This window comes from Carassius auratus, chromosome 21 (assembly GCF_003368295.1).
Source record: "Carassius auratus strain Wakin chromosome 21, ASM336829v1, whole genome shotgun sequence".
NCBI lineage: Eukaryota > Metazoa > Chordata > Actinopteri > Cypriniformes > Cyprinidae > Carassius > Carassius auratus.
In genome coordinates, this window is record NC_039263.1 from 11,984,669 (window position 1) to 11,997,578 (window position 12,910).

The following is a 12,910-nucleotide window of genomic DNA, read 5'->3' on the forward strand; positions in this document are numbered from 1 at the left end:
CAGCTACAGAACTCCTGAATGTACCTAATGTCTAATAAGTTACATATTTTAAGCATATTCCTTTTGTCATGTGTAATACGTACTAACAACTCCTACAAAACAAACCCAAATGCTTGTAATACATAAATATTAGACCTGCTTCAATGCAACAGTTTTTAATGTGGGGGGACACAAAGAACACCGTGCTCTACAGAAAATTGTATGAATCAAAAATTCAAATCAAGGGTATGAATTTAAACAAAACAATTTTTGTATATATAAACAAGTAGTTGTGACTTTATTCATTTAAAAGACAGCTAAAATGAGCAGATTTTGTCTGAAAGACCCGTTGTTTGGTTCCAGTATTCAGATTTATTTTGTAATAGTATTCCTATGAAAAGAAGATAAGACAATTAACAAACAGAATAAGGATGGAGAATTATAGCTGAAATGGGAATCGTGAACAAATACTTACGCATTCATGCTCTTCCCGCTGCCACTTAGCACAATATAAGGAGTTTTCTGGGACTTCTGCTTTTCCTGCAGAAGAGCAACGGTGCCCAGAGGAGTGTCACTGCTGCTCATCTTCTTCAGCAGCTACAGGAAATCAAACAAGCAAAAAGTCACATGACTTACGACAATACTTAGACCTGTGGGTTAAGACTTCATGATTTTAATGTGTCAGATAATGGTGCTTCGTGATTTAATATGCTTGGTGATCTTAAAAAAACAACATACCGCCTCTTCCTCAAGCTTTTTCATCCTCCGCTCCGTTTTCATCTTGCCAGAGCCCTTTCCATGGAAACGATGGGACAGCTGTCTGAAAGCCTGGAGGACAACAAATGACGCTGCATTTTAGGAGGAGGAAGCTATCTAGTGACGCGACTGGTTGAGAACAACCACATGTGCACGGACCTCTTTAGGAGTGAGATGGCGACCAGATTCGTCAACGTATTCGATTTTGATGTCTGGCTTGTAGTTATCCTTGTCTTTGAAATCCTGAGTGAAGCCTCGGTACTCCTCCCTCCTGCTGTACTTGTCGTCAATATTCCTGCGATGGAAAAGAACAGGAAATGTGAACATCTTAGATAAAAAAAAAAAAGAAACAGCCACTGGAGAAGGTTTTGCTACAGCTACTCACATCTTGTCTTCGATGGCGTAGTTATCATTTGGCAGAGCTCCTTTTGGGGTTTTAACACGAGCCACCTTCAGCATCTGTGTGTCCAGCAGTCCTGAAAGAGTTAAGTGAATGTTTCTGAAATAAATTACATTATTGCTCATTCTATTCAGTTCAAAAATCAGCTTCGGTTGACATCTCACCTTTGTTTTTGCACAGAAGTAGAGCGGCAGCGAGACCGGAGTTCACAATGGGCTCCTCATCCAGAATAGTCGTGGAGGTTATGGAAAACTATAACAGTAAGCAGAAAAATCACGTTGAAGTAAAGGTTTCACAGTCCAATTGAATTGCTGTCAGTGGGGTGAGCGGTAGACTCACATCGGCCTGGTTTTTCTCCTCATCCAGGTTGACGGTGCTCCAGCCCACGTTGTCATCCATATCAGAGTCTGACTGTCCGGCTCCTTCTTTCTCATCGTCCTTCTCAAAGTCCTGTACGACCCAAACAAAAACAGACACATTCCATACCAGCAAGTGAAACAATAGATCTTAGGTGAGAAAAGGGTTGGGAAGGTTCGTACCATCATATCCTCTTGGTCCTCTCGGTTGCCTGACAGCCCGTATGTGGGGATGTCTCCGAGAGTGCGGCAGAATTCAGAGGTGGCATTAAACACAATGTTGTTCCTTTTGTCTGGGTCGTTGTCATCATCTCCCGTCTTCACGAGTCGATTAATGTGCTGAGCCACCTGAAAACAACAATACAAACAAAGACACAAAAACCCCCCGCTGTATAAACAATATTGCTAATAATTCAAACAGTATTATGGAACATAGGATTAATGCATGTTAAAATTATTGTAATTACTGGTATTAAAAGTAGCCGTTGATTACATTTTACATTTGATAATACTGCATTTTCATATGATTGGTGTAATGATGCTAAACATTCAGCTTTGAAAAATCACAGAAATAAATTACATTTTAAAATATATTCACATAGAAAACAGTTATTTTAAATGGTAAAAATTTCAAACTTTTGACTTGTGTATATGTTTAAATATGTAGAAATATAAATAAAATATAAAATGCTGCATTGCCAAAGCAATGCTTCAGGAATGAAAAGTGCAGACCTTTTCTCCTGAGTCTTTGAGCATCTGTTTTTGCCTGAGTTTCCTCTGTTTCTCAAGCTGTTTCTGGAGCTCCTGCTCGGCTTCATCTTCTTCTAATACAGTAGGAGCTGGAGGGGTGAAGTCCTCTGAGAGAGACCAGGAGAAAGCATGGGAGTGCAGAGAATAGTGATGCAATTCATTTGAATTTCAAAGGGAAGAACAAAAGCCTTAAAGAAAAAAAGAAACTTCAGACAAGAAAAGGTTATCTCTTACCATCATCACTAATGTCCATGTCAGCCATTCTGATGTCATCTGACTGCTGGAGGACATCACTGGCCTTGCTGCTGGCTTCCACAGAAACCTCTTCAAGCTCCGCCCTCTCCTCCTCATCTGCTTGCTTTCTACCTCGCCCTCGAGACCTGAGTGCCAGAACCAGTCTTGGGTTGAAGTAACTGGTGTCGCTGGAGTACTCAACAGCAAATGTGTGAAGGCTTTACCTGGAGCCGAAATCTGTGCTTCGAATTTCATCCACCAAGAGGTCATGAGCCTTGAGAATTTTCTCTTTCTTCCGGATTTTCTTGACTTTGCATTTGGTCTTCTTAAAGCCCACCTAGTGCCACACATGACAAAATCATTTTTAAGAATGTTAGTCAAGAATGAAATCAAACTTGAAACCCAGTGCACATCAACACATTGTTCTCACCATCTCCTGTGGCGTGTAGTATTCGTTGGCGAGGGAGAGAGCAGGCATGTCCAGAGACTGGGCCTGGTTGCGCAGATTCTCTCTGATGGCCTGCAGCTCCCGCTCTCTCTCACCTCCCACAAAACCTCCGGCACTTAGCCTGAAACTCTTCTTCTTCTCTCCCTCGATCTCCTCATCGTACTTAGACAGCACAGACTTCGTCTTGAACTGGAAAGAATTCAAAGAATGTTGTGCAAGGAAGACGACGACATCACAAAGCAGGCTTTTTAATTGGTTAACAGCAGTGGTGTTTTTGTTCATGTGAGGTTTCAATGCATTCAGAGAATTTGGAATTTGGGATGCAATCTTACAGTGACCATGTCATCCACACTCTCCTCTTCTTCATAAGGTTTATAATCTGGCTTCTTCTTCTTTAGTTCCACATTTTTCTCCGCTTTCTCTTTGTCCACCAGTCCCACATTTACCAGCACGTCCTCCTCCTCCTCCAGAACGCCTGTGAAAATCGCCCACGTGGAGAAACTTTGAGTGTGCCCATGAGAGTGTGTGTAGGTGGTGTCAGTGATTTAGTAGATGCTTTTATCTATATTCAGAATCATCGTGTTACCTCACCTTTGTCTTCTATAGTTAAGATAACCGTTTCCCCCTCTCTGAAAGAGTCCATCTTGTGTTGAACCTTCAGCCCTTTGAGATCACGTGAGCTGTATGCGTCCTGGTTAGTAAAAAACGATTAATCAAATCAACATGTAAGTGGATATTGCTGTACCATGATACAAATACATTACAAAGAAACACAAAGGAGGAACGTTTATAACAACAACTGTTACATGATGAAAGCTATTTTATTTTGCTATTTTTAATAATTTTTCTGTGGATTAAAGCACAGGTGGTACTTAAGGGACCAGGGCCAAATAGACGCCCTCAACAACTGTCATTTTCTTTAAGAACCAGGTTTCCTGCAGTCTTGGAAAACCTGTGTATGAAAGAGTCACATTTTATATGTGTAATTTCTAGACATGGAAAAGTCATGTACATTAATAACTTTTTTTTTTCTTCTTCTTTTTTTTTTTTTTTTACAATAAAACTTTCTAGTTAAGGCAAACTGTAAAATGTGTTATTTGTGAGAAATTACAATTTGTGAGTAACAACAAAAAAAAAAACTTTGTTTTACAAGAACTTAATTTTAATTATCGATAATTATTATGTATAATTTTTAAATATTGTCAGTGAGTAATTAGTTTCATGTAATGAAAACTAACAAAAATGTAACTGCAATCATTTATAGTTGATGAGAAAAAAACTGTGTAATTAAATTAGTTACTTATGAAAACGTTAATGATTGCAAAGGAGGTTACATTTTAAATATTTTACCAGACATTCAGATTGAATTAATTTTTATCCCAAATTGCACTGACCGTTACAAAATATTTGACACCAATGTTTCAGGAGTTAAGGGAAACAAATATAAATATATAAATATATATATATCATTATGATTTTAAACCTGTATTTAACCACAGAAAAATCTCAAAGTAAAAAAGGGGTGCTAAAGTCTGGTTTTGGGTAAGTTGTGCTTTAATATTCATTATAACCTTAATTCAGGAGACGAAGGATTTTGAAAGTCTGACAGTAATCAGTGTTAACTGCTTCTGTAAGATTAACCCTGCCCAGTTTAAATGGTTCAAAATAATGAACAGTTGAAAACACTCGCTAGAAATGTACTAAAGTAATCAAATGTAATCAGTTACATTACTTTTATAAAGTAATTGAAATAGTTACACTACTTATTAGACTACTTACTACTTTTTACACTACATTTTATATAGATATTTATGTAATCGATTACATTTCCAAAAGTAATCTTTCCAACCCTGCATATTGTAATATAATTATTTTTATTTTTTTATATTAAAATAATTGTGACTGAGGAAGAGGGGATTAAGAAAGTGTCAGTAAGGTCACACACCCTTTTTTCCTGTGCAAACTCTTGCTCGACCAGACTGCTCACACCGAACTCTTCATCCATCTCCTCTAGGAGCTTGGCCTGTTGAGAAAGGAATTGCACAGAAAACAAATTTAAAAGACAGCTAAAGGCCAAGCAAAAGATAAGGCCAGTCATTTAGTTGTCTCTTCTCTCTATCCTCACCCTCTTCTCCGCCATCTCCTTCTCTTTGGCTAGTTTGCGACTCCTCTCCACCCAGGCAGCGGTGTCGTCCAGCCATGGTTCCTCATCTCCAAGCACCTTCACTTTCCTGAAGATGCAAAAGAAGGCAGATAGGCAGATATTAGTAAGATTTAATCTTTGATTTAGTTTGACTAACATGGAACTGTAATAGGAGAAGTTCTGTTATCTTTTGCATGTGGCAAAACTTCCTACCCCAGTTTCTGATTGAGCAGACGCTTCTCTTTAAGAGCAGCCAGTTTCTCTCTCATCTCAGCCTGTTGTCTGATATGGACAGGATTGATGGTCTCGGCCAGGAGGGGCTCCTCCTTGGTCCCAGCCTCTGAGATATCATCAAACAATCACAGATTTAAGGAAAAAAAAACTCAAATAAGATGTTGCACTCAAAGCAATTAAACGTGTACACTAACATTCAAACGTTTGTGGTCAGAATGATCATTTTAATGTTTTTGAAAGCCGTTTCATATGCTTACAAGGCTGCATTTATTTGAGCAAAAATATAGTAAAGCAGAAATATTATAACAGTTTCCAATAATTGCTTTCAATTTGACTATATTTTAACATTTACATTTATCAGAGACTTTTTTTTCCAAAGCGACTTACAGTGCATTCAGGCTATACATTTTTTCCCCTTATCAGTATGTTGTGTGTTCCCTGGGAATTTAACCCACAACCTTTTGCGCTGCTAATGCAATGCTCTACTACTGAGCCCCAGGAACACTGTTTTAAAACCATTTATTCTTGTGACTTAAAACTGAATTTTCTGCAGCAATTACTCCAGTCTTCATTGCCACACGATCCTTCAGAAGTACTGAAGAAAAGTTCAAACTTTTGAATGGTAGTGTATAAAACAGCACTCGGATGTATGATTATCAGATTCTTACCTTTCTTGCTTTCATGGAGATCAAGGGGTTTCAAACCTAGCTTGGCCCTCAGTTTACTGCAAAACAAAGTGAAATAACGTTAAGCAAAATATACATCTGTTTTAATGTATTACATTTCCCCCATTTATTAAAAATAGCATTACAAAACATACTTGGTCTCTTCAATGCTGAGTGAAGCATCACCACTGGCAGATTTGGGACCTGGTTCTGCAAAACAGGATGTTGACAAACATGAGCACCATCCAACTCAAAGACTTCCATCAAAACCATAGAGATTCTTTCAAGTGGGACAAGGAGAATCTCTCCTTCGCCTAATATTTCTAAAGTATATTTTGATGACAGTGGTGTAGATCAGTATGTCAACAAAGATCTAGTAACTACTGAAGTTTGTGGACAGGGTGACTGACCGCTGTTGTCCTCGAAAGCAGATTCAAGCTTCTCTCTCTTGACTCTCGGCTCCGCATTGCTCCTCTCTGTTTTACCGCTCCGGTCTCTCTCTGCTCCCCGGCTGTTCCTCTCTCTGGAGCGGGATCTCTTTCTCTTCTCTCGCTCGCGGTCCTTGTCCTTGTCCTTGTCTCGATCCTTGTGACGGTGTTTCTTGTGCTCGCGATCCCGGTCCTTCTCCTTCTCTTTCTCTTTGTGTTTCTTTGATGATCCCATACCGGGTCTGTTCGTGGACTAAATGTGTTTTACTGCTCTCTGCTGCACTACAGTTGATTATGAACCGGTAAATATTTACATAATATCAACAGTACAAACACACCATGGTCTCAAAGCTAACTTATACTGAGCGCGTTGTTATTAATACATTATTTAGTATTTATTTGATCGGGAACTAACTTATATACTAAACAAACACAACTAGCACTACCGCAACAAGACAACCGTGTGATGGACGGAGTGCTGCACTGACAGCTTCCGGGTTAAATGGAGAAAAGATGGAGTTGTATGGTTGTAGCGCCACCTACTAATTTGGAGGTCGTTAATCTCTATGTAGTTTTGATAAAACTCATTAATAATGTAAACAATACTGTTGTAAGAAACGTTTTTGTAACACTATGCTGTAATAAATGTTGTAATAAATAACTGGCTTTTATATTGTCATTGTAAAATATTTGTAAAAACTTACCTGGAAAGTAATTACATTCATTTGTAAACATTAGATGCACGAACGTGAAGAGAGAAACATTTTCAGTTCAGTTTAGACATTGTTGTATAGTACTTTTCTTTTCACGATTATTATTCTTAAATGGCAATAAATAACTGTACAGAAAATAGTGCCTCACGAGCAAGTTGAAGTGTGAAGTTCCTCCATAGAAAGATACAAAACAAAAATACAGCCCTTCTCTGAAAACCACATATGGTCCAAAGGAGATGTGAAAACTAAAAACTTGTTAAGGTAAAAACAAATGTAAAAAACAATTCATTTTGAAATTCAAACAATATAACCACTGTAAGTGTAGTAATTATTATATATTAAGATATAAACAACCCAATAATTGTTTGCTTTGGGGAAATTAAAAACACCAACAGTTGAAGTAATAGTGATTAACAGATTTAATTGCAAAATCTGACTGGAAATAACATAATTAAGAAAATACAAGCTTCATTTGGCATGATTATTACTAATATAAATTTGGAGGACAACAGTAAAATTAGTGTAAATGTAAGTGAAAATATTACCATTATTAATATTAAACACACTAAAAGGTATGCAAATGAATACATTAAAATAAGTGAAACAAACAATAAAGCTCTGAGTTCATAAAATGGCAATTACCATAAAATCTCATGAAACAGATACAAAAAAATAATAATAAGTCGTGTAAATCAATTGTATGATAAATGATCAAATAAATCATCCATTGTTCGTTATTGTCATTCATTATGTCCCATAATAATGTTTTGTTGTTGTAATTCAGATTATGCCACCAACAACACCTGGTTATAATTAGGCCCACAAGGCCTAAACCAGTTACCAATGTCTGTGGGGTTTCATCATTTTGCTGAGAAGCACTTGTACACCAAGATGGACTCCAGATACTCTTGAATCATTCTTTCCAGCTGTTCACACATCAGGAATTCTTACGCTAATATGAGAAAATTACTCATATGTGACACTGAACAGAGCAGAAATGCATATACAAAGTGTAAAAATAACAGTCCAATAACAGGAAGTTCTACAAACTCTCTGAAACGCTTCAGATAGAATAGTAATGCTTTTGTTTTTAAACCAGTAGAACAGATTTTTTTAATACAATGTTGAATTATGTTTTTTGATTCACTCCCTTATGACAAAACCCCTTAAGTTTAGGCCACAAACTTCTAAATTCTGTAAAATAATAACAACTACAACAACATGAGACTCTATAATTGTTCACAAGATATTCTTTCACATGCTTATTCCCATAGACCAAGAACAATTCTACCAAAAACCCCGTCTTACAAAGTAAACCATGTTGTATGCTAATTGTAGCTTGTCTGTTGCCATTCCAATTTGATCTCCTTATAACAACCACTGCACACATAGCTCTGAGCACAGCCCAGCATCACAGAAAAATTAGGGCCTTGTATGCAAATGAACATGCCCAACAGGCATGAAAATACCTTGCGGTAAATATGAAAATAACTTTGAAGTCCAGATCCCCAGGGCATCATTTACCTTCATTTGAATTTATGAACAAGTGTACACTAGCACTCCTGAGGAGGAACCTGTAGTTCCTTCCACAGGGTTAACATTTCTTTCGGGGTGCGTTTATGGACTAGGAGAACATTATGATACGCACATGGCTTCTGCCTCAGGTCCTCTGGAAGGTCGAAGGTAAGAAAACCTGAATGATGAGTGGGGGACACCCCGAGCCTGTGAAGGCACATTCCTAAGTAAACATCATCAATAGGAAACAAGCTGACCCATCGAGACACCTCCTGTAGACGTAAAGCCAAAGCACCAGTGTAAACCACCCCTCCGCCTCCTGCATAGGCTGGATAGGTTCCTTTATAGAAGCTTTCAGGTATGTAATATTTAGTATCAGGTTGCCGAATGGGCCAAGCATTGGCAATAACATCACCCACAACAAAATCATCCCGTGCTTTCATTTTATTTCCATGCATCTTTTGTACTCCAACATTGTTGAAGTAGTCCAGTAGAGCCTTAGTTCTGACAAACACATCATCATCTCCCTTGAAAATGAAGTGGACATGAGAGCAATGCTTTGAAAGCCAGTCCCAGAAAAGGACATCCTTCAGGGTGAGGTTGTAGAAAGTGTCTTTGAAGTCCCAAAGGAGGATGTCCTTATGGGTGCTGCTCTCCAACTTCAACAGGGCGCTCAGGTCTGGATGAGGCCCTGTCTCTGTGTCCTGCCTTGCAAGCAAGAAGACAGTCCGTACTAACCATCTTCTTCCTCCACTGTCCCCTTGCATCCAGCCACTCCTTCCCCACGTCTCTCGGATGGCCTGCCTGTTCTCGAAGTTCCCGACTTGCGATTTGATTGCCATCAGAAGGAACGGGGTTGTAGACTCCTGCCCAGAACACAGGTTGGGTTGGTCCACAAGAATAGCATAATGCCTGCAGTGCATGGACAGAACAAAATCCTTCATTTGATCAGGAAGGGTGTTAAAGTCAGGCATGTGAGATGCCCAAGCCGAGTCTTGTTTACAGGCACCAGTTTTACCCATCTCTTGCAGATGTATTGTATCATGGCTTTGACCTTTGGACCTCGTTCCATTACCTCTCAATATAGGGTTGTGCTCTCTGTCCAAAATGTGTTGGAGGCGGTTCCACAGTGCCCCGTCCTCTAGTTTAAGTTTCCAGAAGGGCCGAACTGGATGGGATGCAAGAGCTCCGGAGTTTGTGGAGGCTCCGGTGGCGATGAAATGGAGGGGCAGCTGCGGTAAGGGAGGGGAGTAGGAGAAGGCTACAAATATGGACACCATGATGTACACCAACAGGTGACTTACCATCACACAAGGCAAGAGACACAGACATAGGATCTTTCCATTGCATCTTGAGCGTGCCATGGACTGGAAGAGAATGAAAGACATTGAGAGGAACAATATATTACGAAGCAATGAAATTGATATTTGATACATTCCATCAAATTTCTGTGAATTACAGATGAGTTCAGTTGAGTGAGGCCAAGCTGTTTTTTTTTCAGAGGGAAATACTAGGGCTTCTGCCTCTAGGAAGAAGTCTCTAAAGAATTTCGTCTCCATGGTTTGGCCTCATGAGACTCATTATGTGCACCTGACCGGGCAACGTCCACAGCGTCTTACCACCCATGATATTTACGTCATGTACTTTAAGTGTCCTTTTCATTTATTTTCCCTCGAGCAACCAAATCACATAAATCTGGGATGTAAAAAATATTAGCTAATTTTTGTTTTCCCCAACAGGAAAATTATCTCTACAGAGAAAACGGTTTCCTGCAACATTTCAGGATTTCATAGTATTTCATTTTTTTTTCAGACAGTAGCAGTGCCTGATAAATGTATTCAATCATTAAATGCATAAATAATAATAACAAATTAACTGCATTTTAAAAATGGCAAAATATCTAAAAACATCTTCAGCTTGTTAGATGAACTGACATGAAAAACACTCTGAAATAACTGAAATATCTTGCAAATAATAATATATCTTAGTAATACCATAAAGAAATCATTCACAATACCTTCAAATTAGATGTTCAGTTGCTCTGATGGTTTTTGCAAAGCCTGACACTTATCTAGAATTTTCTCCCCATGCAGTCCCCATTCTTTCTTCACAAGTCCCCAGAGGTCCCCAGTGTTTTTTCATGCTGATTGTGGTGTTTTCCAAGAATGTGCAAATATTAAATTGACCTTTTCTTGTAAAAACATTAAGTCCTGGTTCAGTCAGTACATTGTTGAAATTAAACCATAAAGCAGGGTTGCCTCTCAATCTCTTCACAGGTGCAGGTACTAAATAAGAACATTTGCATGGCACGGATGATTTGAGGAGGCACACAAGCCACACCTACATATATTACATCTAATGCCTTTTTGCATAATCCCTGTTTTATACCCACAAGTCTTCCGATATTTGTATACAGCAGAGATTGAAATATCATGTCAATTTCAACAGCACTACTGAGCTCACAAAGTGTTCACTTGTTTGCCATTAATGCTTCCTTTACATCCAAAGAATAAGTGTTGCTGGGCAACGCTTGATGACTCCAGAGAGAGTTTGTGAAATGTGCCTCAAAACACAGAGAATTAATGCTGCAATAAAAAGTTATCATTAGATGACAATAATTAATCTATTTTGGCAAAGCAAAGAATATGTAATTATGTAAAATACATAATTATTAAAAACTCGATTAAAGGGGTCATATGACGTTGCTAAAACAGAACATTATTTTGTGTATTTGGTGTAACAAAATGTTTTTGCAGTTTAAGGTAAAAAAAAAAAACACATTATTATCCACGTAATGTACATTAATGTTTCTCCTCTATGCCGGCCTTTCTGAAATGCGTCAATTTTAACAAAGCTCATCGGTCTGAAAAGCGAGGTGTATGCTGATTGGCCAGCTATCCAGTGCATCGTGATAGGCCGAATGCCTCAAGCGTGTGATGGAAATGTTACGCCCCTTCCTATACTGTGATGTCGTTTGTCCCGGAGCGCTGAGACAAAAATATTAAAACCCATTATAAATTAGCCATTTGTAGCATCCAGTTGGAACATAATTACTGATTATATTGATATATCTTTTTACGCATTGCATTGCGCAGTGTAAACATAAAACCTTGTCTGCATTTTTTTTCGAAGGAACAACAAACAACAAGTGCTAACTTACTCTACACTGCTCAAAACTTGCATTTGAATTTTTTAATTTTTTTTATAAAACTTGCGTTGAGAAATTCTTTAAATATGAAAACATACTTACAGGCTGTGAGTCAGAACAGACCGCATTTTAGGCAACTTGCCCTGGTTCAGAAAACAGTCCTACATAAAATGCATGCACACACACAAATATTTGGTTTACCTGTTCCGGAACAGTGTTATAAATACAACTTAACCAATGATTTCTAGTTGTGTCCTCTTTTGGAAGGCCAAACAAATTAGTTTTTGCTTTCAAAAGGAAACACACAGTGTCTGCACGGCATGGTGGCAGCAACAATACTATAGCAAGAATAAAAGTTATGCCTTCTTTCTTCGTGTGAACATTTGGGCGGTGTTATGCAAATTTCCCCACACAGTGACGTAAACATTTGGGGGCGTGTTTAAACAAGGCGTTTAAAGAGGACATGGACGAGTCTTAACTCTAATAAAGAATATCTCTTTGGGTTTGAGACTTTAGTTTTTGCAACTTTAGGGATCTTATTTATGCACGAACGGCTTGTAACACTTTAAGATGTTTGTTGTTGGTCTAATTATCATCATGGCTGTGATTCGGAAATAGTCACATGCTGTTATTCAGAATAACACTCCAAATGATGTGGTGGCAGGGGTGTTTCTTGCTTTTCATCAGTTCTAGGGCACAATGATTCCAATTATCCGCTCTCTTGGATTGCCAGAGAATTAATTTCAAAAACAGAAAAAGGTGTTATCCATTTCTAATTAGAACAAAGAACTTCCGGTAAATTTAAATGCACTTATCACATAACAGTCATGCCCTCAAGACCAGGCAGCATTATTGAGTCATCAAGTTTTACCAATATTACGGAGGGATTTTGGGGACATGGATCAGCAGTGTTGCCTTGTGCATTCTATTGCTTGCCTCTCACACGTGCACACGATTCCACACACAAAAAGCCTTTGCCCCAGTTTCTCTACTCATCCCTCTCAGGCACTTTACCATTTTAGCTTTGTTCTATCATTCTGATTTAATGCTGAAGTGGCCTGGAAGTAGGCAGTCACAGGAGGCATCCTTCCTCCAGCTTTTCTCACTGACACTGAGGAAATTAGACTGCGGCAAGGAAAGC

At 38.5% G+C, this 12,910-nt stretch overlaps 2 protein-coding genes across 2 annotated transcripts; both read right to left on the reverse strand.

Annotated features, from left to right (window-relative positions):
• Nucleotides 1-139: 139 nt before the first annotated feature.
• Nucleotides 140-6,888, reverse strand: LOC113038502 (U4/U6.U5 tri-snRNP-associated protein 1-like). Its single transcript, XM_026195976.1, has 20 exons — nucleotides 6,376-6,888; nucleotides 6,121-6,175; nucleotides 5,969-6,024; nucleotides 5,280-5,406; nucleotides 5,049-5,154; nucleotides 4,869-4,946; nucleotides 3,515-3,614; nucleotides 3,256-3,398; nucleotides 2,906-3,112; nucleotides 2,700-2,812; nucleotides 2,476-2,621; nucleotides 2,224-2,348; nucleotides 1,675-1,839; nucleotides 1,475-1,585; nucleotides 1,300-1,387; nucleotides 1,121-1,211; nucleotides 895-1,030; nucleotides 718-807; nucleotides 455-576; nucleotides 140-370 (listed from the first exon to the last, which is right to left on the reverse strand). The coding sequence occupies exons 1-20, from the start codon at nucleotides 6,626-6,628 to the stop codon at nucleotides 352-354; spliced, it is 2,331 nt and encodes a 776-aa protein (XP_026051761.1). The 5' UTR covers nucleotides 6,629-6,888; the 3' UTR covers nucleotides 140-351.
• Nucleotides 6,889-7,561: 673 nt separating this feature from the next.
• LOC113038504 (N-acetyllactosaminide beta-1,3-N-acetylglucosaminyltransferase 2) lies at nucleotides 7,562-10,941 on the reverse strand. Its single transcript, XM_026195983.1, has 2 exons — nucleotides 10,639-10,941; nucleotides 7,562-9,988 (listed from the first exon to the last, which is right to left on the reverse strand). Exon 2 carries the CDS (start codon nucleotides 9,983-9,985, stop codon nucleotides 8,660-8,662), a length of 1,326 nt encoding a protein of 441 aa, XP_026051768.1. The 5' UTR covers nucleotides 9,986-9,988; nucleotides 10,639-10,941; the 3' UTR covers nucleotides 7,562-8,659.
• Between the last annotated feature and the right edge of the window lie 1,969 nt (nucleotides 10,942-12,910).

Coding starts and splice junctions, on each gene's coding strand:
- LOC113038502 (XM_026195976.1), bottom strand. CDS start 6,628: ATGGGATCATCAAAGAAACACAAAGAGAAAGAGAAGGAGAAGGACCGG. Junction 3,113..3,255: donor GTGTGGATGACATGGTCACT/GTAAGATTGCAT, acceptor AATTCTTTCCAG/TTCAAGACGAAGTCTGTGCT. Junction 1,031..1,120: donor TACGCCATCGAAGACAAGAT/GTGAGTAGCTGT, acceptor TTTCCATCGCAG/GAATATTGACGACAAGTACA.
- LOC113038504 (XM_026195983.1), bottom strand. CDS start 9,985: ATGGCACGCTCAAGATGCAATGGAAAGATCCTATGTCTGTGTCTCTTG.